We start from the raw sequence: 22,180 nt of genomic DNA, 5'->3' as shown, positions 1-22,180 counted from the left end.
GACCTTCGTTGCTCTCAGGACGAGGTCGGTCGCTGAGCGCAGTTCCTGCAGCGTGTCAGGATCAGGGCCACCCCCTTGCATGTTTCGCAGTGCCTTGGCTTGGTGGACCTGCAGGAGAGCCATGGCATGCAGGGCGGAAGCGGCGCATCCGGTAGCGCTGTAGGCCTTCGCGGTGAGCGAGGATGTTGCTCTACAGGACCGGGAAGGGAGTACAGGGCGACCCCGCCAGGTGGTAGTGCTTCCGGGGCATAGGTGGAGTGCAACAGCCCTATCCACCTGGGGAATCGCCGTGTATCCGTGGCGCGTTCCGCTGTCAAGTGTGGCGAGGGTGGATGAGCAGGTGGCGGTGCGACGAGTGGAGAGGGGTGCTCTCCACGAAGACGTCAGCTCATCATGCACCTCCGGGAAGAATGGAACCGGGGGGGGCGAGGCTGTGAGCTGCACCCAGCACCCAAGAACCAGTCGTCCAGCCGTGATGGCTGTGGGGAGGATGGAGGGTTCCAGTCCAAGCCCACGCTGTTGGCTGCCCGGGAAAGCATATCGGACATCTGTGCGTCGGCCTCTTCCTGGGCGTGCAAGCCCGAAGGCGGCAGCCCAGAGGAGTCCTCAGCATCAGATCCCTTCCATCGCAAGAGGGTAGGCAGACTGGCTGTGAGGCGAGTCGCCGCCACCTCGAGCGGGGACAGGAGTCAATGAGCCCGAATTGCCATCCCCGAATCACCTCATCGCCAGCCGCATCGTCCTCAATCCCGTGGGAAGAAGGAGTGACGCGGGGGGCGGCTGGAGTGGCTTGCTTACGGTTGTAAGCAAGCCGCGACCGCAACGTTGTCATGGTCATGTTCTCGCAATGAGAACATGAACCATCCACAAACGCAGCCTCGGTGTGAACGCTACCCAGACACACGAGACAACGCCTGTGGCCGTCGGAAGCGGAGAGTACTCTACCGCATCCAGGAACAACACAGGGGCGGAAAGGCATCTTTAAAAAGACGCGTCCTTAAAAGGAAGTTCAACGCCGCTGTGTTTTGCTCTTTTAGAGGAAATTACTCTTTTAAATAAAATCACTCTTTTATGAAGGAAAAGAACTCGTAAGAGATCTTTATTATCTGCACTGTCGAAGCGCTCAGGGGCAGGAAGTGCACAGCCGTGCAAACAGGAGAAAGCCGCTGTTGTGCGCTGTAGAATCCATCAGACACAACCATCGGCTCCGAAGAAATTTTCTGAATGAACTCCCGTATTTGTGCCGCTTAAATACCCGTATGTCCGGGGGCGGGACATGCAAATACTGGTTGCCAACTCTCATTGGCCTTTTTTCATAGTTCAGAGGTGAATATCAGCGCTAAAGAGAGACCCCTAGTGTCGCTTCTCTGACACAACGTGGAGAGAGCGACAGAAGGGGAACACAATATATAGGCAAGACTCATGAGAAACAGGTGAAGGCAATTAACATAACAAAGAGTAAACGAGGGGGAGTGACAAGGGTAATGAGTAGGCAGGGACAGGGAAGCACACGGCTAACAGAAACACAGACAGCCAATTACACATACACAGGACAAACACACACAAACACAAAACAGACAGGACCGGAAGGCAGACAGAACAGGATCATGATAGTTTGTGTGAAGTTGTGTTCTGTTTGTTAGTATCATTGTGGCAGACCTGTTTTTTGATAAACAAAATGTGTTTTGTGTAAACATTTTCACTAAATAACAGATTACATTTCAGTTTGTTTATCACCAAACATTATTGTAAGCTTTCAGAACAATCATGAGTCTCATGGAATAATTTATTAGACTTCTGATACTTTTGCATCCTTTTGAAGCTAGAAGAGAAGGCCACCATAAACTGCTATTGAATGACATCACTGTTTTTCAGAATTTTTTTCACAAGTACTCCCTTTATATTTAGAAAAAGACAGAAAGTCATACGGGCTGAACACAGGAGTGAGCAAAGAATAACTGAATTTTCATTTTTGTGTGAACAAAACCTTAAACATGTATTGAGGTTGAAATATTAAACTGAGCCTGTCAGTGTTAGCATGCTCCTCTGATTGAATGTGTTAAAGGATCAAACATTTGATGCTGTGTGTGTCTAGAGATATTTGTAATGTTGTTGTGTTGATGGATTAGTAAATCAGTGTGAATATTTGCAGCTTAACACTTCAGTGCTCTAAACACTGCAGGAGACAGCTGCTGAAGCCACCTGTCACAAACTGTATGTATGTGTGTGTGTGCGTGTGTGTAGCTGCAGAAGTGGCGCGCTCAGCAGGATGAGGCTGTGGAGTTGGAGGCTGCTCTCACTGCACGCCTCTACAAAGAAGAAGAAGATAGACTGAAGAAACAACAGCACATAGAGAAGAGTAGAAGAGCTCGACTGACACAACAGGTACATCGCACATCAACAACAACAACACATCATGATAAAACTACATGTGAAGTCAAGATGAAATGGCATACGCAACTCATTGTGAAAAGTGGTCTCTATATGAGAGGTGGCTGAAAAAAAAAATGGCTTATTGAAAGGGAATTTTTGTTTTTGTTTTTATATTTTGATGAAAATGACAAAGTAGGGCTGTCGATTTAACACATTGATTTAATGGGTGTGGCGAGCAAGGTGGGGCTGAGTGGCTTCTGGGCAGAGCGAGGCTGGGAAGATGAGTGACGAACAAGCTCCGTCGCAGACGGAAGCACAACAGCGAGCTGAGGGCCAGTTGATGGCATGTCCGGGGCTGGCGAGCGTGTCTCTCCCTCCTCTCTGCTTTCTTCTCTCTCTATTCTCTCCCTACCCCTCTTCTCTCCCTCATTCTGTTTCCACTCCCAGGCATGTGCAGGTCTGATCTGGAGACCATCACAACGCATCAACGCTCCCTCCCTAGAAATGGGGGTGGGGGGGTATGTCACCAGCCGGAGAATTCCCCGACCTGAATTTGGCGATGGGGGTATGTGGCGAGCTGGGCAGGGCCGAGCGGCGTCTGGGCAGAGCAAGGCCGGGAAGATGAGTGATGAATGAGCTCCACCTGTGTGCCACACCGGTCTCGCGTTCCAATGAGGGGTGGCATGCGTGTTTGAGGAGAGGAGACAGCGGCAGACGAGAGAGAGACACATGAAGCTGTCTGTCTGCATGTCAGTTTTATTGGTGTAATGCAGAGAGCAGTGTGTTGGAGCTGCTGAAAAGCAGCTGTGTTATGGTGTTTAATGTCCACTGAATGTGTCACATTAAAGTGTCTTGTGTGTTTGTCAAGCCAGTCCCAGCTTCCTCCTTGCTCTGAACTTCTTGTGAACTTGATTACAATGGGATTGTTTGTTTGAAAAATAACATAACAATCAACACATTTAATCATGCATCCAGACCCGTATTAAAAGTTTTGTAATAAAAGTATGTATTTTCCTACGATCGGTGGAGTTCAAGCTTGAAGTACATGTAACTTTGTGTTTTTACAAGCTGTTCAGCAGTGGGTAGGCAGCGCGCCTCCACAAACCTCACAATGCGAGCTGCTCACCGGAGGCGTTCTTGACAGCTGAATGAAGCACAGCAGAATGCAGATATCTCACTGTGCGATTTTTCAAAGTGTCAACCACTTTTAACTTGACACGGAGTCCGCAAAACCCAGCATTGCTTACGTTGAAAACCAGTGAAATGGTTTGTCTGTCTGACGCACACGTACATAGACAGATGGTTAAATATAGCGCCGACGAAACGTAAGATTGCATCCTGTGAGAACTGGACATATTGACGAACTCAGATGCAAAATGGAATAGATATCAATTTGATTATCTTATATTAACAATGATTTGAAATATTATACATTATTTATTTTGAATTGGCTTTATTTGGGGCCTTTTTCATCAAATATTGAAATATGCGATTAATTGCAATTCTTTTTATTAATTTATCAGCATGTTTGTTGGTAATTGGTATTGTTTTTGTTTGGAGGCGAGCATCAAAGTCACGATTATTTGTAATAATACATGAAGTGTTTTATTGCTTTTTTTATTGGTTTTATGCAACAGATTTATAAAAAAAAATACATAAAGAAACAGTGAATCTGCATCTACAGTAACATCCACAAAAACAGTAATATTGCTGTTACCTAACTGCAGGTTAAGATACTGTTGGGTGTATGTCATTTTCTACATTTCATACCGAAATCACAAGAAAAAGATTAAGAAGTGATGTTGTGCATGAAGAAAATGTAGCTTAAGCTAAATTATGAGTTTTGCATTGTGACATTATTTTCATGAATAAAATATATAAATATATATATTTATACATATAATATCATGCAATTTACATGTATATATTGTATAATGCTTAATCGTCATGGAAGTAATGCCACAATACAAATACATACATAAATAAATAAATATTGGTCCTAGAGTCTTAATTTTTAACTTTCATTTTTTTGTTTGATTTTAGAGTAAAATATGACATGGATATGTCTTGGCAATTTTTCATGAGATTCGCTCAGTTACTTTGCTCAGAAAAAGGTGCTCGAGAAAATGGTCAGACTCTGTTGTATTATGCTCTTCATTAAAAGTCTCTTTATGAGTCTGTTTTATTAATAAAATACACAAGCTTGTTTATTATCAATATGAGACGAGTCCCTGAAGATAATACATTATCATTGATCAGCGCACTCTGAATAGCTCTGAGCAGTCTACTCGAGCAGTGTGCAAGTCAGTAATGTGAGGGATTCCCTTAGGCTCATTCCTTGCCCCATTAACTTGATGAATATGCTGTGAGAGTGTGTGAGTCCGCCACCTTCTCTTCCTCCTCCTTGTTCCTCTTCACTTCCTGTAGAGCTGTGCGTCATCACTGATAAATGATGTTTATGAGCCAGAATAGATTGTACAGATCTTTCTATACTCTCTCAATCAATACAAATGACACACTGATATCTGTTAACTTTTTCTATACCTTATGGTAAATTACACCATGGTCTATTCGAATACTTGATTCTGATTGGTTGGAATATGTGCATTAAGACTAAGTTTTAAGACTATTAAAATTGCACCTACTGTTCTGTCCTCCATATTGTGACATTGCGAGCGTTTCATGCTTCTGTTCAAACAACCGCCAGACATGAATATAGTGTCAGAGCTGGGGTTAACATCACATCACTAAACAACATCATCAGGTTATGCAGTGTCACCTTTAAATCAACTGTGATGTGCTACAGGAAACACAGAAATGACAAAAGTGTTCATCAGCCCCCTATTACTCACCCAAAGGGCTTATAAGGAAAGTAAGGTTTAACATTCAGCTGTTTTGCACGGAGGGGGAGAGAGGGTAACCGCATCAAATGCGTCTTTTGCTTTCTGGTAACATGATTTATATGGTAAATTAAAAACATTATTTAATATTGCTGCTCTGCTCAACATGTGCACTAGAGGGGTCCCCGCGATGACACATCGCTGACTAATGCTCTAAATAGAGACCGTTTCATAACACGCAGCCTTTTGCTGTTTTGTAATTGCGGAAGGCAATTCAACTTCATTCTTTATTCAATCAATCGTGCAGCCTTAATGGATGTCTTATTGATGTTTCAAAGGTCCCAGTTTACAGGTTTTGGATGATTTTCTCCTCATCATGAACAGTAGTTTTTAGTATATCTGGATTGAGTACTTAAATGTACAGTTTTTAAAGAGTGTTTTTGTCACCAAAAAACTGAAATATTATTGCACTACTTTATCTCTGGTTCTGATTTAGAATGGGCAGAACTCTAGATCTAACAAGAACAGGCAGAACTCTAGATCTAACAAGAACAGGCAGAACTCTAGATCTAACAACCCATAGAAAAAGTTATTTTTATTTTTCCAATCAAAATTTGCAGTGTAATAATCAATGACTGCTGTAATTGATCAATGCTGGCAAGTGATCTTGGTACAATTGGAATAATCCATGACCAGGTGTGCGTTAAACGATTTTAATGCATGACGTGGAGGCAAAGAACCACCTGACGAAGTGGATTATCACTGAATTATAGTATAGTATAGTGCAGTGCAATACTGTATACAACTATCGAGGATGGTGCAATATAAAATGCATGTGCATGTAAAAATAAATAATGATATAATAAATAATAATATTAATTATTAATATAATAATATTTATTAATATAATTATTAAATATATTAATTATATTTGTACATGCTACCAATAAAAACACATTTTGCTCAATCACGAATTATTTTACATTTTATTTTTTATATTTACCATGGTACTTCGATATTAGATTATAGTGATGTCACATACCATTGTATTTACATGGTGGTTATGTGGTATATGTTATCTTTGTTTGAAGTGAGTCAAATGCAATAATTATTAGAGCCTGAAAGATATGGGATTTTTGAGACCGATAACGATTTTAGAGGGGGGGGGGGGTTCACTGATTACCGATATGGTGGCCGATATAGTACATTTTTGAGATGGAATGAAAACAGCATTTTCTATATGGATTGTGCACTAATTTTGCACCGATATGACTATGCAAAGGTACTCAGAAGGCTGCTTTCTTAAACAATTTTTTTTATCAAAGAATATTTGACATTATTATTATACATTCTTGAAATGAACACTGAGAAAATAAAGATAAAAAGCTAAATAAAGATCAGTACTCTATATTCAGTGTCCTACCACCTGCTGTCGTACTCATGATCAAACAAGCCAGAGCTCCCTCTACCAGGCAGCTCCACGCCCTAAAATGGCATCTGTTCGCAGCTGGTGCTCTTCCTGATCAGAAGACCCACAGAAATGCGCAGTCAGGTCAGTGCTCTCATTTCTGCACAGGAGGTTGGAGGGGCGGCTGTCCCCCTCCACCTTGAAGGTGTTTTTTAGCCTCTATACCGGCCTATCACAATGCAGTGGAAGTTAAGCCCCTGCAGGAGCACAACCGGGTCATCAGGTCCCTTAAGAGGTGCCCGGAGGCTGAATCCTCCTAGGCGATGCCTGTTTCCCTCACGGGGTCTCTCTGTGACCGCCATGGACACTCAGGAGAACCCTCTTCGAGCCACTTGACTCATTCAAGCTGTGTGCCCTCCTCTGAAGATGGCCCTCCTGATTCCGCTCTCTTCCATTAAGAGGGTCGGGGACCTGAAAGTGTCCTATGCCCGGTCTGGCAGATGCTTACTTCACCCTAAGACCCTGACCGGGCTATGTGCACAAGGTTCCTATGGCCTCCCTTCAGGGCCAGACAGTGAACCTGCAAGCGACTGCCCAAGGAGGAGGCAGACCCAGCCTTATCATTGCTGTGTCTGGTGCGTACTTTGCGAACCTACTTTGGACCGTACACAGAGCTCTAGATGATTCCGAGCAGCTCTTTGTCTGCTGTGGCGGACAGTGGAAAGGGATGCTGTCACCAACAGAGGTTTGTCCAAGAGGTCATCAACACCCTTGAGTCAAACACCTCCGATGGTTGAGTCGGCCCTGGCTCATGTTTCTTCAGGTCCGAGCACGTAGAACTCTAGACAGCTGACCAGGTGTACCGCTTGCACATAACCCCTTTTCCCCTCTTCTGAGGTGAACCCGTGCACTTTTACCCCCAGGTGAGTCCACAAAGTCTTGCGCTCCCAGGATGTTTTTGCTCCATAGGCCTCTGGCTCATGAATTCGGTGGAGGAATTCCTGACCAGACCCACTATGGGTACTAAATACTCTGTACTGGAATAGGTGCTCCACAGGTATCGGTCATCACGTTTACCCCTGTGTTGTATTTTCTGTGGTACGGTTCCCCTGTCAGCAGACCCATATCTCCCTTGGGCAGCTCCCTCTGCCCCTGGTTGCTGTTTTTGTAGAGCTCCTCCATCACCAGGTAGGCCACTTCCATGTGTGGCTCATAAGCCATGTGACGTATTTGCCACATGTGACCTCCCCAGCCAGGGTAGGATGTGGTCTCTGCGGGGTCATTTCCACCTGAAAGAATAGGAGTCGGAAAAGAACACCTTCCCTGATGCATGTTATAGCGTTAGATGGCCTCAGCCGCGTCTAACTGCCCTATGGTAAACAGAGAGAGAGAAAAGGCTGGCGTGGCCTGCGCCCATGCTTGGCACATTGCTTTATTCTCCCCCCTCAAGAGAAGAGTGAGGCCGGGAACCTAAAAAGTGTATGACATTTTTATGGGTGTTGGGGAAGGTTACGTGCAGCCTGGTGCGGGCTGCTCCTTTGGCATGCAACAGCTTGCTTGCACCCGCATCAGCAGTTCACATAACATGGTTCATTGTCGTGACATTATTGGATAGGGCCCCCTAGTGTCACTTCACCGACACAACTCAGAGTGAGTGACAAAAGGGGAACGTAGGGGTTACTGTCATAACCCCTGTTCTCTGATGGAGGGAATGAGACGTTGTGTCACTCTTGCCACAACACCGTTCCAACCACTGTAACGGCCGAACCTTATTCTCGGCTCCTCAGTGCAAAACCTGACTAAACAGATGCATGATTCCCTCCTTTTATACATGTATGTCCTGGGGAGGGACATGCAAATTCTGTTTGCCAATTTTCATTTGCCTTGGCAACTGAGGCTCTCAAGAGAGACCCCTAGTGTCACTTCACCAACACAACGTCTCGTTCCCTCCATCAGGGAACGGGGGTTACGACAGTAACCTAGACGTTAAGTATCAGTCAAATGCTGACTATTTTAATACTGCCAGTCAATTATTAGCAGGTTGTAAAACAAGAAGCATTTACACCTGCCGAGTCAAGAGAAAAACTGTGGCAGTGGTATTACACAGTGTTCTGTTATACAAGTTCAGGGAAAACCTTCAACAGTGGAAAACCAGACTTTTAAATATTACATTTTATAAATGCTACAACTGGAATTGTTCGGTTGAAGGGGGTACCAAACTGTGAATCCTGAATAAAACAGTTTGTTGAATACATGTTTACACAGCTTCCAATCAGCTGACAAGCAATGAAAGTAGCTACGTGGTTAGCTAGTTAGCTATAAGCTTGTTGTCACGGAGAGTATACGATGGACCAGCATTGCTTCTCACCAACTAGGTAACAGCGTAGCATCAACACTCAGCAGACACAATCCACCACTGCACCGTTGTCTGATGTGCTGTAAAAAGATGCTCTGATATATACCTTTCAATCTGCTACATTAATGACTGCGTTGACAAACTATAGCTGACTAACAGCAAACAGACATGAGTGATATGGTTGTCAGGGACAGGGTTAACTTTACATTAGTTATATTGAAAAGGGAAAATGATGGGGTCTGTGTTTATTAACTTTCCAGTATGTATTTCACAAACTAGTTAGCAGCTTACTGTGAACACACGGTTTAACTCTGCCCTGTCTGCAGAGCCACAATCAGTTCAGAGTCAGCTCTGTAAACAAAGGAGTCGGAGCACACTCTGCTGGACAAACTACGTAATGACACCAATTCTAAATCATTGTTTTCTGCAGTATCTGTTCTGAAAAAAGGTCTTCATAACTGCGCATATCAGTAAAGGCTAATATCGGCCGACCGATATATCGGTCAGGCACTAATAATTATCATTATATTCTTGTAATGTCTATAACATTAATAAATATATCATGTGGTTGAAAAGGATGCTTGAGCAGCTGTATGTAAGTATGGGAGATATTATTTGCACCCCTAATGAAATACTAATAAACAGAATATGTGCATCACTGTAGTGTGTTTATTGTCTTTATTTAAAGTCCCACAGACACCCTACAACCCCCACCACTAAACTTCCCTTACAATAATGAACCATGGTTTTACTACAGTTACCATTGTATCGCCATGGTATTTACATAACTAAACATGGTTACTAAATTAACACCATATTACAGTAGTAACATCAAGCTTAATTTGACCTGGATCAAACATTTCTCTAAATTTCCTAACCTTCACCTTGACCAAATCACTGCGAGGAAATCACACTTTATATTCATTTATTATTGGTAGTAATAAAGCAAATATTAATAGAGGAAACAGAAAACAAGATGGGAAAAGGTGGGACAAAAGGTGAACTCAATCAGGTCTAATAAGCATCTAATTCGTGCCGGTGGTCCGAGGAGCAGGTCCAGACAGCATGCGTTGCGGCCGACAGGTTAGAGGCAGGGCCGTCTTCCCCTCTCACCTGCCGCTGGCCTAGTAAGACAGGCTGCCAAGGACGGCACTGCCCCATGTACCACAGACACAGGAGGGGAGCACGTGTGGCCGTCCGACCTCGCTCAAGCCTGGGCCATTCCTTGGAAACATCCTCGATCTTCACGGAGCCCTGTTTCACCGCGACGATGCCAGATTCCCCTTTGTTTTGAACACCATTCCCTCTGGATACTATTTTTCCAATTTATTATAATTGTATGTGTATTATTCATTTTAATTAATTAAACAAATTAATTAACTAAGTACATTTTTTACTTTTTAATAAAGTGCAATTACTGAAAAATACTTCTTAATTACAGTAACAAGAGTGTTTGTAATTCATTACTTATAATTTTAAAGTAAATTTCTCTTTTCTCCATTAAACTACATTTCCCTTTTCTTCCTTCCTTCCTTCATTCGTTACTTCCTTCTTTCCCCTTTTATTTGTTCCTTATTTCCTTTTCCTTCCTTCCTTCTTTCTCACAAACACAGGTGAATAAGTTTCATGAAGAGCAGCAGAGGAGAAGAGAGGAGCAGAGAATGAGAGACATGGAGAGACTTGCTGAACTGAGGAAAGAGATGGAAGAACAGATGAAGAGAGATAAAGAGAAGTATGATGCTTTGGTCCCTGAAGGTTTAAACAAAAAAGAACAAAAATAAATAGATAACCCTTTAAGCACTTTTAAGAATGATACCAATGCCAGTAACATCTCAGCCTCAAAGAATAAACAGCTGCACATACAGTAGGTCACAAAGACTGCCATCACTAACAACACTCATTTATACCATCTACTATGCATACCTCTGTACCATATATAGAGTGTGCTTCTATTTTCAGAGTCTGTCCTCACTGTTATTGCATTTCCAGAATGAAGTTCTGTGTATTTATGTGTAAATGCTGTTCCCATTGAGATACTCAAACGCTCATTGTTTTGGTTAAGTGCATTGCATTGTTGAATGCAATAATTTATGTGGTGTACTTGGTTGCATAGTACAAACTTAATTTATTGGATAGTGTGCAATTTGTACATTCTCAAATTGTTTGAGGGTGTTTGGCTATTTGTTTGATAGATTTATTATTGATAAAGTATCAAAATGTATAATATGGGGTTTGTGTGTGTTTAGGGTGAAGTTCAGAGAAGAACTGTTACAGCAGAAAATACAGCAGCGAGAGGCTAAAGAAAAGCAAAAAAAGAAGGAGGAGGATGAGAGAGAGGAGAGACTACAGGCCTTACGCAACCAGGTCCGCGTCACACACACACACACACACACACACACACACACACACACACACACACACACACACACACACACACACACAAAGATGTAAATGAGCCAAGGTAAGGCCCCCCATATGCATTTATTGATATTGTCATATCACTTCACAAAGTTAAAAACGCACAAAAACAAAAAAAAAAAAACACAAACACTAGGACAAAGACAAGAACACTTTACATTACTGTTTTATAAAGGGGTTCATTAATGACTATTGTAAAGGAATTATATGTACATAAATTGTGTGGTTTACCATATAAAAATGTAGTTTGTGTTTGCCTAACAGGTCTGTAAAGTAGCTGAGGCTGACCCAGAGAGGATGATGGGAGAAACAGCAGCGTGGAGAGTACGACAACACTCTGATGAAGTGTTTCCACTGCAAAGACCACTGTACCAGCTAAACACATACACTGATACACAGGTAAATATGGCAAATACTCAGATATCATGTATTTCAGTACAGTATATCTTTTTATCTCAGAGGTATTGGTCTTGTAACCATCTGCTCCTGTACACAGGACATTCCCTCATTGTTAAAGCTCAGTAGACAGTAATGTTTAACCAGTAATGACATTTTTGGACTGTGACCTCTACAGAAAACATTTGCCAAGGACAGACAGTGATTAAGCTTTTTTATTTATTTTTTACAGATGCTACATACTTCTGTTACGTAACACTGAAAGTTTAACATCACAAACTGTAAATAAACCTGAAACAGTGATAAGTTACTGGTTTTAACTCTGGTCATGTCAAAGCATTTATGAGACAGCTGCTTTTGTTATGAAAGCACAACCTACAAACCTTTTTTTTTTTTTATTAATGCAATGTTAATAAATAAACAAATAATGTATTTTAATTTGATGTAATATTTTTATTGTAAAGTACTTATACATCATGGTAGTATTTAGTGAAGAATTACTGAGATTAATAAGAATAACAAGAAGTTTACAAACACCCAGAGATTTTGGAGGTAATGGTTATGAAAATAATGCACAATGCAAAATTGGCTTTGTTTCCTATATACAAATTATAATTTATTTTCTTTCCTTTTTTATTTTCTTATTTTTGATCTTTTAATTGTTAGGTAAATTGTGACCTTGACAGGTGTTTTGACAGGTTTAGTGAGTTTAGTGAGGAATAAATAAGAACAGGTTTTAATTTATATGCATTATCATATAATTGTATTATTCTATTATTATGTTTTAGATTGTGTCTGATGTATTATGATCTCACAAACTCTGTCAAGAACATGTCTATATGTAACTGCACAATCGGAGGAAAGACTTATAATTTAGGTAAAAACAAAAAGCCTAATTTTAGGATCATTCATATTTTTTTATTACAGTTAAGCACATTTCCCCCTCCGAATTGTCTTTACTATAATGCTAAAAGATTAGTTTTCTGTAATTAAAAGAAAATATGTTTCTTAATTTGCTGTATTTATATATATATATATACACTCACCTAAAGGATTATTAGGATCACCTGTTCAATTTCTCATTAATGCAATTATCTAATCAACCAATCACATGGCAGTTGCTTCAATGCATTTAGGGGTGTGGTCCTGGTCAAGACAATCTCCTGAACTCCAAACTGAATGTCAGAATGGGAAAGAAAGGTGATTTAAGCAATTTTGAGCAAGGCATGGTTGTTGGTGCCAGACGGGCCGGTCTGAGTATTTCACAATCTGCTCAGTTACTGGGATTTTCACGCACAACCATTTCTAGGGTTTACAAAGAATGGTGTGAAAAGGGAAACACATCCAGTATGCGGCAGTCCTGTGGGCGAAAATGCCTTGTTGATGCTAGAGGTCAGAGGAGAATGGGCCGACTGATTCAAGCTGATAGAACAGCAACTTTGCCTGAAATAACCACTCGTTACAACCGAGGTATGCAGCAAAGCATTTGTGAAGCCACAACACGCACAACCTTGAGGCGGATAGGCTACAACAGCAGAAGACCCCACCGGTACCACTCATCTCCACTACAAATAGGAAAAAGAGGCTACAATTTGCAAGAGCTCACCAAAATTGGACAGTTGAAGACTGGAAAAATGTTGCCTGGTCTGAGGAGTCTCAATTTCTGTTGAGACATTCAGATGGTAGAGTCAGAATTTAGCGTAAACAGAATGAGAACATGGATCCATCATGCCTTGTTACCACTGTGCAGGCTGGTGGTGGTGGTGTAATGGTGTGGGGGATGTTTTCTTGGCACACTTTAGGCCCCTTAGTGCCAATTGGGCATCGTTTAAATGCCACGGCCTACCTGAGCATTGTTTCTGACCATGTCCATCCCTTTATGGCCACCATGTACCCATCCTCTGATGGCTAATTCCAGCAGGATAATGCACCATGTCACAAAGCTCGAATCATTTCAAATTGGTTTCTTGAACATGACAATGAGTTCACTGTACTAAAATGGCCCCCACAGTCACCAGATCTCAACCCAATAGAGCATCTTTGGGATGTGGTGGAACGGGAGCTTCGTGCCCTGGGTGTGCATCCCACAAATCTCCATCAACTGCAGATGCTATCCTATCAATATGGGCCAACATTTCTAAAGAATGCTTTCAGCACCTTGTTGAATCAATGCCACGTAGAACTAAGGCAATTCTGAAGGCGAAAGGGGGTCAAACACAGTATTAGTATGGTGTTCCTAATAATCCTTTAGGTGAGTGTATATGAAATTAGTATTAGTGATTGAATTAGTCTTTTTTCAACGCAACAAAAAATGATGTATGTTGTCTCTAATGAGAATCATAACTGAGAATGAGAATTAAAGAAACTCAAAAGTGAAACATTCTGATGCAGGACATTAATGGGAATTTAGAAGAGATCTGCTTAATTGTCATGAAAATAGTCACAATGAAAAAGAAAGAAAGAATAAGTATAATTTTGTGTATGCAAGATATCTCAGAATTTTAAAACTATTTATGTTTAATTAAAATTGTATATCTTTGTTACATTTGTTTTATCAGTTTTCATTATTTTTGGGGTGAAATGTGACCTGGACATGTTTTTGACAGGTTTGGTGAGATTCACTTACAAACAATACAAATTTAAGTAGACTAGTATGTTTTAAAGTATTTGTTTATTATTGTATAATTGTACTATTGTATTATTGTGTTTCAGATTGCGTCTGATCCGAGATTGCGAGTTGAACAGGCTCTCAGAAGTGCAGGTCTGCACAACACTGTCTACGCCAGACACGTCCTGTCTGAGATCCAACCTCTAAAACCACCCAGACGAGACATGGAGTCCACCGTCTTCAGATCCTAACCACATCACTTTATTAAATATTCATGATCATTTATTATACATAATCATAGTTATATAAGCATGTTCAGAGACAGTGAGGAAAGCACTCTATCCACATTCATTTGCACAAATCGTTTTGACACTATGTAATTTGAATCCAACAGGAATTGTGTAAAAATATTGAATTAAAGGAGTCATATCATTCTAAAGTTTTTTCTCCCTAAGGCTTATAATGTTAGTCATTTTTGCTGCAAAACATAATATAATTTTTCATGACCATTATCCACCTTTTCTCTGACTGAATTTTTGGCTGCTGTACCTTTAAGACTTCTAGGTAAACATCCTCTTTTCATGTGAAATGAATAAGCTCTTTTATCTCACAAGATCATGAAAATGTTGAATATAAAACATCCATAATGGGTGAGGAAATAGAAAGAGATGATAATTTGGCCGCAATTTCAGCCACTCGGGTTGATGCAAATGAGACCGCTTCAGCACTGGCTTCAGACTCGAGTCCTGAGATGGGCATGGCACCGCAGCACATACCGTGTGTTAATCACCCATTCCTGCCATCAGACTTTCAACCCTTGGACAGACCTCTGTTTCTGCGGACTGGAGTCCCCCTACAGCAGGTGTCCAGATATGTCGTGATCACCACAGACGCCTCTCAATGGGGTTGGGGCGCCGTGTGCAACGGGCACGCAGCCGCTGGCTCCTGGGTAGGGCCTCGACTGCATTGGCACATCAACTGCCTACAGTTGCTGGCTGTATTCCTTGCCCTGCGGATCGCTGATTCGGGGCAAGCACGTTCTGATCTGTTCAGACAGCACCGTGACGGTAGCGTACATAAAACGCCAAGATGGCGTGCGCTCTCGTCATATGTCACAACTCTTCTGCCATCACCTCCTTTTTGAGTCAGCAGCGACTCAGGTCACTGCACGCCACTCATATCCCCGGCAACCTCAACATGACAGCGGACGCGCTGTTGTGACAGGTCTTGCCCGGCGGAGAGTGGAAGCTCCACCCCCCAGGTGGTCCAGCTGATGGGACCGGTTCGGCATGGGACAGGTACATTTCTTTGCCTCCCAAGACAATTCCCACTGCCCGCTCTGGTACTCTCTGACAGAGGCCCCTCTCGGGTCAGACGTGTTGTCACACAGCTGGCCCCGGGGGCTGCGCAAGTACGCATTTCCCCAGTGAGCCTTCTTGTTATGGTGATGTGCAAGATCAGGGAGGACGAGGAACAAGTCATCTTAGTGGCCCCTTACTGGCCCACTCAGACTTGGCTCTCGGATCTCACGCTCCTCGCGTCAGCACCTCCCTGGCAAATTACCCTGAGGAAGGACCTCCTTTCCCAGGGACGGGGCACCCTCTGGCATCCGCGCCCAGACCTCTGGAACCTCCATGTCTAGCCCCTGGATGGGACGCAGAAGACCTGAGTGACCTACCACCTACAGTCGTAGACACAATCAACCAAGACAGAGCTCCCTCTACCAGGCAGCTTTCCGCCCTAAAGTGCCGTTTATTCACAAATTGGTGTTCTTCCCAATCTGAAGACCTGCAGAGATGCGTAGTTCGGTCAGTGCTTTCATTCCTGCAGGAGAGGTTGGAGGGAGGCTGTCCCCTCCACCTTGAAGGTGTATGTAGCCATGACACAGTGGACGCCAAGTCCTTGGGTAAGCACGAATTGATTATCAGGTTCCTTAGAGGCACCCGGAGGCTGAAACCTCCCGGCCAAGCCTGTTCTCCTTCTAGGATATCTCAGTGGTCCTCTTGGGCCTTCAGAGACTCCCCTTCGAGCCGCTGGACTCAGTTGAGCTCATGGCCCTCTCCTAGAAGACGCCCGTCCTGATAGCCCTTGCTTCCATCAAGAGGGTTGGGGACCTGCAAGCGTTCTCTGTCAGAGACACTTGCCTGGAGTTCGATCCGACAGATACTCACGTCATCCTAAGACCGCGACCGGGCTACATGCACAAGGTTCCTACGACTCCCATCAGGGATCAGGTCGTGAACCTGCAAACGCAGCCAGGGAGGAGGCAGACCCAGCCTTTTCGTCGCTGTGTCCGGTAGGTGCTTTGCGTATCTATCTATTTGCGTATGTTCTGAGCAGCTCTTTGTCTGCTTTGGCTGATGGTGGAAAAGGAATACCATCTCCAAACAGAGGTTAGCTCACTGGGTCATTGACGCCCTCTCTCTGGACTACCAGACCCAGGCCGTGCCCTCCCCTTGCGGGTTCAAGCACACTCAATGAGAAGTGTGGCATCCTCGTGGGCACTGGCCAACAGCACCTCCCTAGCAGACATCTGCAGAGCAGTAGGCTGGACAACACCTTTGTGAGATTCTACAATCTCAGGGTTGAGTCGGTCTCGTCCAGTGTTTTGTCAGGTCCGAGCCGGTAGAACTTGGTAATACGGAACAGCCGACCAGGTGTTTCGCTTGCACTTAGCACCCTTCACCAAGTTGATCCAATACGCTTTCTCTCCCATGTTAGCCACTAAGCTCTCGCTTCCTGGATGTTCTTCCTCCTTAGCCTTCTGGCCTAGGCTCGAATTCAGCTGAGGAATTTGCGACCAGACCCATTATGAGCCACTAAGTTCTCTGTACTGGGGTAGGGCTCCACAGGCTTAATTCCCTCTTTAGGAAACTCCCTGTGATGTATTTTCCCCCTGTCGGTGGACCCGCGTCTCCCTTGGGCAGTCCCTCTGCCCCGGTCACTGTGTTTGTAGAGCTCCTCCCTCATCAGATAGGACCTGCCATCACGCCACTCCCACGTGTGGCTTGACAACCCATGTGGTGTATTGGCCACATATCTCCTCCCCCTATTCTGGGCAGGATGTGGTTTCCACAGGGTCTTTTCCCCCTGAAAGAATAGGATCGGGAAAGATCGCCTTCCCCAACGCATTTCATAGCGTTAAGATAGGCCCAGCCACTTTACACTCTATGCGAGAAACATAGGGAGAGAAAAGTCCACGGCTGGCTGGCTTGCTCCTATGATGGTCATGTAGCGCCTGTTCCCCCTTAGGGGTGCTGGGAACCTAAAGTCTGTATATGACACATTTTTCTGGGGGCATTGGGGAGGGTTACGTGTGGCCGGTACAGTTGCTTCTTGCACGCAGCAGCCTGCTTGCACCTGTGTAAGCAGTTCACGTAACACGGTCTAGTGCGTGGTGCTTTGAAATTTGACCCCTTGTGTCACTACATTCGACACAACTTAGAGTGAGTGACAGAAGGGGAACGTCATGGTTACTGTTGTAACCTCTGTTCCCTGATGGAGAGAACAAGATGTTGTGTCCCCTTTGCCACGACACCTACCACTGTGATTTGCCGTACCTTATTTTCGGCACCTCAGTACAAAAACCTGAATTCAGATGGTAGAGTCAGAATTTGGCGTAAACAGAATGAGAACATGGATCCATCATGCCTTGTTACCACTGTGCAGGCTGGTGGTGGTGGTGTAATGGTGTGGGGGATGTTTTCTTGGCACACTTTAGGCCCCTTAGTGCCAATTGGGCATCGTTTAAATGCCACGGCCTACCTGAGCATTGTTTCTGACCATGTCCATCCCTTTATGGCCACCATGTACCCATCCTCTGATGGCTAATTCCAGCAGGATAATGCACCATGTCACAAAGCTCGAATCATTTCAAATTGGTTTCTTGAACATGACAATGAGTTCACTGTACTAAAATGGCCCCCACAGTCACCAGATCTCAACCCAATAGAGCATCTTTGGGATGTGGTGGAACAGGAGCTTCGTGCCCTGGGTGTGCATCCCACAAATCTCCATCAACTGCAGATGCTATCCTATCAATATGGGCCAACATTTCTAAAGAATGCTTTCAGCACCTTGTTGAATCAATGCCACGTAGAACTAAGGCAATTCTGAAGGCGAAAGGGGGTCAAACACAGTATTAGTATGGTGTTCCTAATAATCCTTTAGGTGAGTGTATATGAAATTAGTATTAGTGATTGAATTAGTCTTTTTTCAACGCAACAAAAAATGATGTATGTTGTCTCTAATGAGAATCATAACTGAGAATGAGAATTAAAGAAACTCAAAAGTGAAACATTCTGATGCAGGACATTAATGGGAATTTAGAAGAGATCTGCTTAATTGTCATGAAAATAGTCACAATGAAAAAAGAAAGAAAGAATAAGTATAATTTTGTGTATGCAAGATATCTCAGAATTTTAAAACTATTTATGTTTAATTAAAATTGTATATCTTTGTTACATTTGTTTTATCAGTTTTCATTATTTTTGGGGTGAAATGTGACCTGGACATGTTTTTGACAGGTTTGGTGAGATTCACTTACAAACAATACAAATTTAAGTAGACTAGTATGTTTTAAAGTATTTGTTTATTATTGTATAATTGTACTATTGTATTATTGTGTTTCAGATTGCGTCTGATCCGAGATTGCGAGTTGAACAGGCTCTCAGAAGTGCAGGTCTGCACAACACTGTCTACGCCAGACACGTCCTGTCTGAGATCCAACCTCTAAAACCACCCAGACGAGACATGGAGTCCACCGTCTTCAGATCCTAACCACATCACTTTATTAAATATTCATGATCATTTATTATACATAATCATAGTTATATAAGCATGTTCAGAGACAGTGAGGAAAGCACTCTATCCACATTCATTTGCACAAATCGTTTTGACACTATGTAATTTGAATCCAACAGGAATTGTGTAAAAATATTGAATTAAAGGAGTCATATCATTCTAAAGTTTTTTCTCCCTAAGGCTTATAATGTTAGTCATTTTTGCTGCAAAACATAATATAATTTTTCATGACCATTATCCACCTTTTCTCTGACTGAATTTTTGGCTGCTGTACCTTTAAGACTTCTAGGTAAACATCCTCTTTTCATGTGAAATGAATAAGCTCTTTTATCTCACAAGATCATGAAAATGTTGAATATAAAACATCCATAATGGGTGAGGAAATAGAAAGAGATGATAATTTGGCCGCAATTTCAGCCACTCGGGTTGATGCAAATGAGACCGCTTCAGCACTGGCTTCAGACTCGAGTCCTGAGATGGGCATGGCACCGCAGCACATACCGTGTGTTAATCACCCATTCCTGCCATCAGACTTTCAACCCTTGGACAGACCTCTGTTTCTGCGGACTGGAGTCCCCTACAGCAGGTGTCCAGATATGTCGTGATCACCACAGACGCCTCTCAATGGGGTTGGGCGCCGTGTGCAACGGGCACGCAGCCGCTGGCTCCTGGGTAGGGCCTCGACTGCATTGGCACATCAACTGCCTACAGTTGCTGGCTGTATTCCTTGCCCTGCGGATCGCTGATTCGGGGCAAGCACGTTCTGATCTGTTCAGACAGCACCGTGACGGTAGCGTACATAAAGCGCCAAGATGGCGTGCGCTCTCGTCATATGTCACAACTCTTCTGCCATCACCTCCTTTTTGAGTCAGCAGCGACTCAGGTCACTGCACGCCACTCATATCCCCGGCAACCTCAACATGACAGCGGACGCGCTGTTGTGACAGGTCTTGCCCGGCGGAGAGTGGAAGCTCCACCCCCAGGTGGTCCAGCTGATGGGACCGGTTCGGCATGGGACAGGTACATTTCTTTGCCTCCCAAGACAATTCCCACTGCCCGCTCTGGTACTCTCTGACAGAGGCCCCTCTCGGGTCAGACGTGTTGTCACACAGCTGGCCCCGGGGGCTGCGCAAGTACGCATTTCCCCAGTGAGCCTTCTTGTTATGGTGATGTGCAAGATCAGGGAGGACGAGGAACAAGTCATCTTAGTGGCCCCTTACTGGCCCACTCAGACTTGGCTCTCGGATCTCACGCTCCTCGCGTCAGCACCTCCCTGGCAAATTACCCTGAGGAAGGACCTCCTTTCCCAGGGACGGGGCACCCTCTGGCATCCGCGCCCAGACCTCTGGAACCTCCATGTCTAGCCCCTGGATGGGACGCAGAAGACCTGAGTGACCTACCACCTACAGTCGTAGACACAATCAACCAAGACAGAGCTCCCTCTACCAGGCAGCTTTCCGCCCTAAAGTGCCGTTTATTCACAAATTGGTGTTCTTCCCAATCTGAAGACCTGCAGAGATGCGTAGTTCGGTCAGTGCTTTCATTCCTGCAGGAGAGGTTGGAGGGGAGGCTGTCCCCCTCCACCTTGAAGGTGTATGTAGCCATGACACAGTGGACGCCAAGTCCTTGGGTAAGCACGAATTGATTATCAGGTTCCTTAGAGGCACCCGGAGGCTGAAACCTCCCCGGCCAAGCCTGTTCTCCTTCTAGGATATCTCAGTGGTCCTCTTGGGCCTTCAGAGACTCCCCCTTCGAGCCGCTGGACTCAGTTGAGCTCATGGCCCTCTCCTAGAAGACGCCCGTCCTGATAGCCCTTGCTTCCATCAAGAGGGTTGGGGACCTGCAAGCGTTCTCTGTCAGAGACACTTGCCTGGAGTTCGATCCGACAGATACTCACGTCATCCTAAGACCGCGACCGGGCTACATGCACAAGGTTCCTACGACTCCCATCAGGGATCAGGTCGTGAACCTGCAAACGCAGCCAGGGAGGAGGCAGACCCAGCCTTTTCGTCGCTGTGTCCGGTAGGTGCTTTGCGTATCTATCTATTTGCGTATGTTCTGAGCAGCTCTTTGTCTGCTTTGGCTGATGGTGGAAAAGGAATACCATCTCCAAACAGAGGTTAGCTCACTGGGTCATTGACGCCCTCTCTCTGGACTACCAGACCCAGGCCGTGCCCTCCCCTTGCGGGTTCAAGCACACTCAATGAGAAGTGTGGCATCCTCGTGGGCACTGGCCAACAGCACCTCCCTAGCAGACATCTGCAGAGCAGTAGGCTGGACAACACCTTTGTGAGATTCTACAATCTCAGGGTTGAGTCGGTCTCGTCCAGTGTTTTGTCAGGTCCGAGCCGGTAGAACTTGGTAATACTGGAACAGCCGACCAGGTGTTTCGCTTGCACTTAGCACCCTTCACCAAGTTGATCCAATACGCTTTCTCTCCCATGTTAGCCACTAAGCTCTCGCTTCCTGGATGTTCTTCCTCCTTAGCCTTCTGGCCTAGGCTCGAATTCAGCTGAGGAATTTGCGACCAGACCCATTATGAGCCACTAAGTTCTCTGTACTGGGGTAGGGCTCCACAGGCTTAATTCCCTCTTTAGGAAACTCCCTGTGATGTATTTTCCCCCTGTCGGTGGACCCGCGTCTCCCTTGGGCAGTCCCTCTGCCCCCGGTCACTGTGTTTGTAGAGCTCCTCCCTCATCAGATAGGACCTGCCATCACGCCACTCCCACGTGTGGCTTGACAACCCATGTGGTGTATTGGCCACATATCTCCTCCCCCTATTCTGGGCAGGATGTGGTTTCCACAGGGTCTTTTCCCCTGAAAGAATAGGATCGGGAAAGATCGCCTTCCCCAACGCATTTCATAGCGTTAAGATAGGCCCAGCCACTTTACACTCTATGCGAGAAACATAGGGAGAGAAAAGTCCACGGCTGGCTGGCTTGCTCCTATGATGGTCATGTAGCGCCTGTTCCCCTTAG

At 44.4% G+C, this 22,180-nt stretch overlaps 1 protein-coding gene across 2 annotated transcripts in view; it reads left to right on the top strand.

The window, feature by feature from the left end:
- LOC127659102 (coiled-coil domain-containing protein 148-like) overlaps positions 1 to 19,467 on the top strand; it is a 76,544-nt gene extending 57,077 nt beyond the window's left edge. The window contains exons 12-16 of one of the 2 annotated variants that reach the window (XM_052148747.1): positions 2,245 to 2,385; positions 10,591 to 10,709; positions 11,224 to 11,341; positions 11,660 to 11,794; positions 19,032 to 19,467. In XM_052148747.1, the coding sequence (XP_052004707.1) occupies positions 2,245 to 2,385; positions 10,591 to 10,709; positions 11,224 to 11,341; positions 11,660 to 11,794; positions 19,032 to 19,178 (660 nt within the window). In that variant the 3' untranslated portion in view covers positions 19,179 to 19,467. Of the gene's footprint in view, positions 1 to 2,244; positions 2,386 to 10,590; positions 10,710 to 11,223; positions 11,342 to 11,659; positions 11,795 to 14,503; positions 14,945 to 19,031 lie in introns of those variants that run through there. The other variant, XM_052148746.1, reaches the window with a different exon arrangement.
- Positions 19,468 to 22,180: the final 2,713 nt, after the last annotated feature.

This window comes from Xyrauchen texanus, chromosome 18, assembly GCF_025860055.1.
Source record: "Xyrauchen texanus isolate HMW12.3.18 chromosome 18, RBS_HiC_50CHRs, whole genome shotgun sequence".
Classification (NCBI taxonomy): Eukaryota; Metazoa; Chordata; class Actinopteri; order Cypriniformes; family Catostomidae; genus Xyrauchen; species Xyrauchen texanus.
Note: the sequence above shows the minus strand (reverse complement) of the source record. Positions and strands in the feature narration are given on the sequence as shown.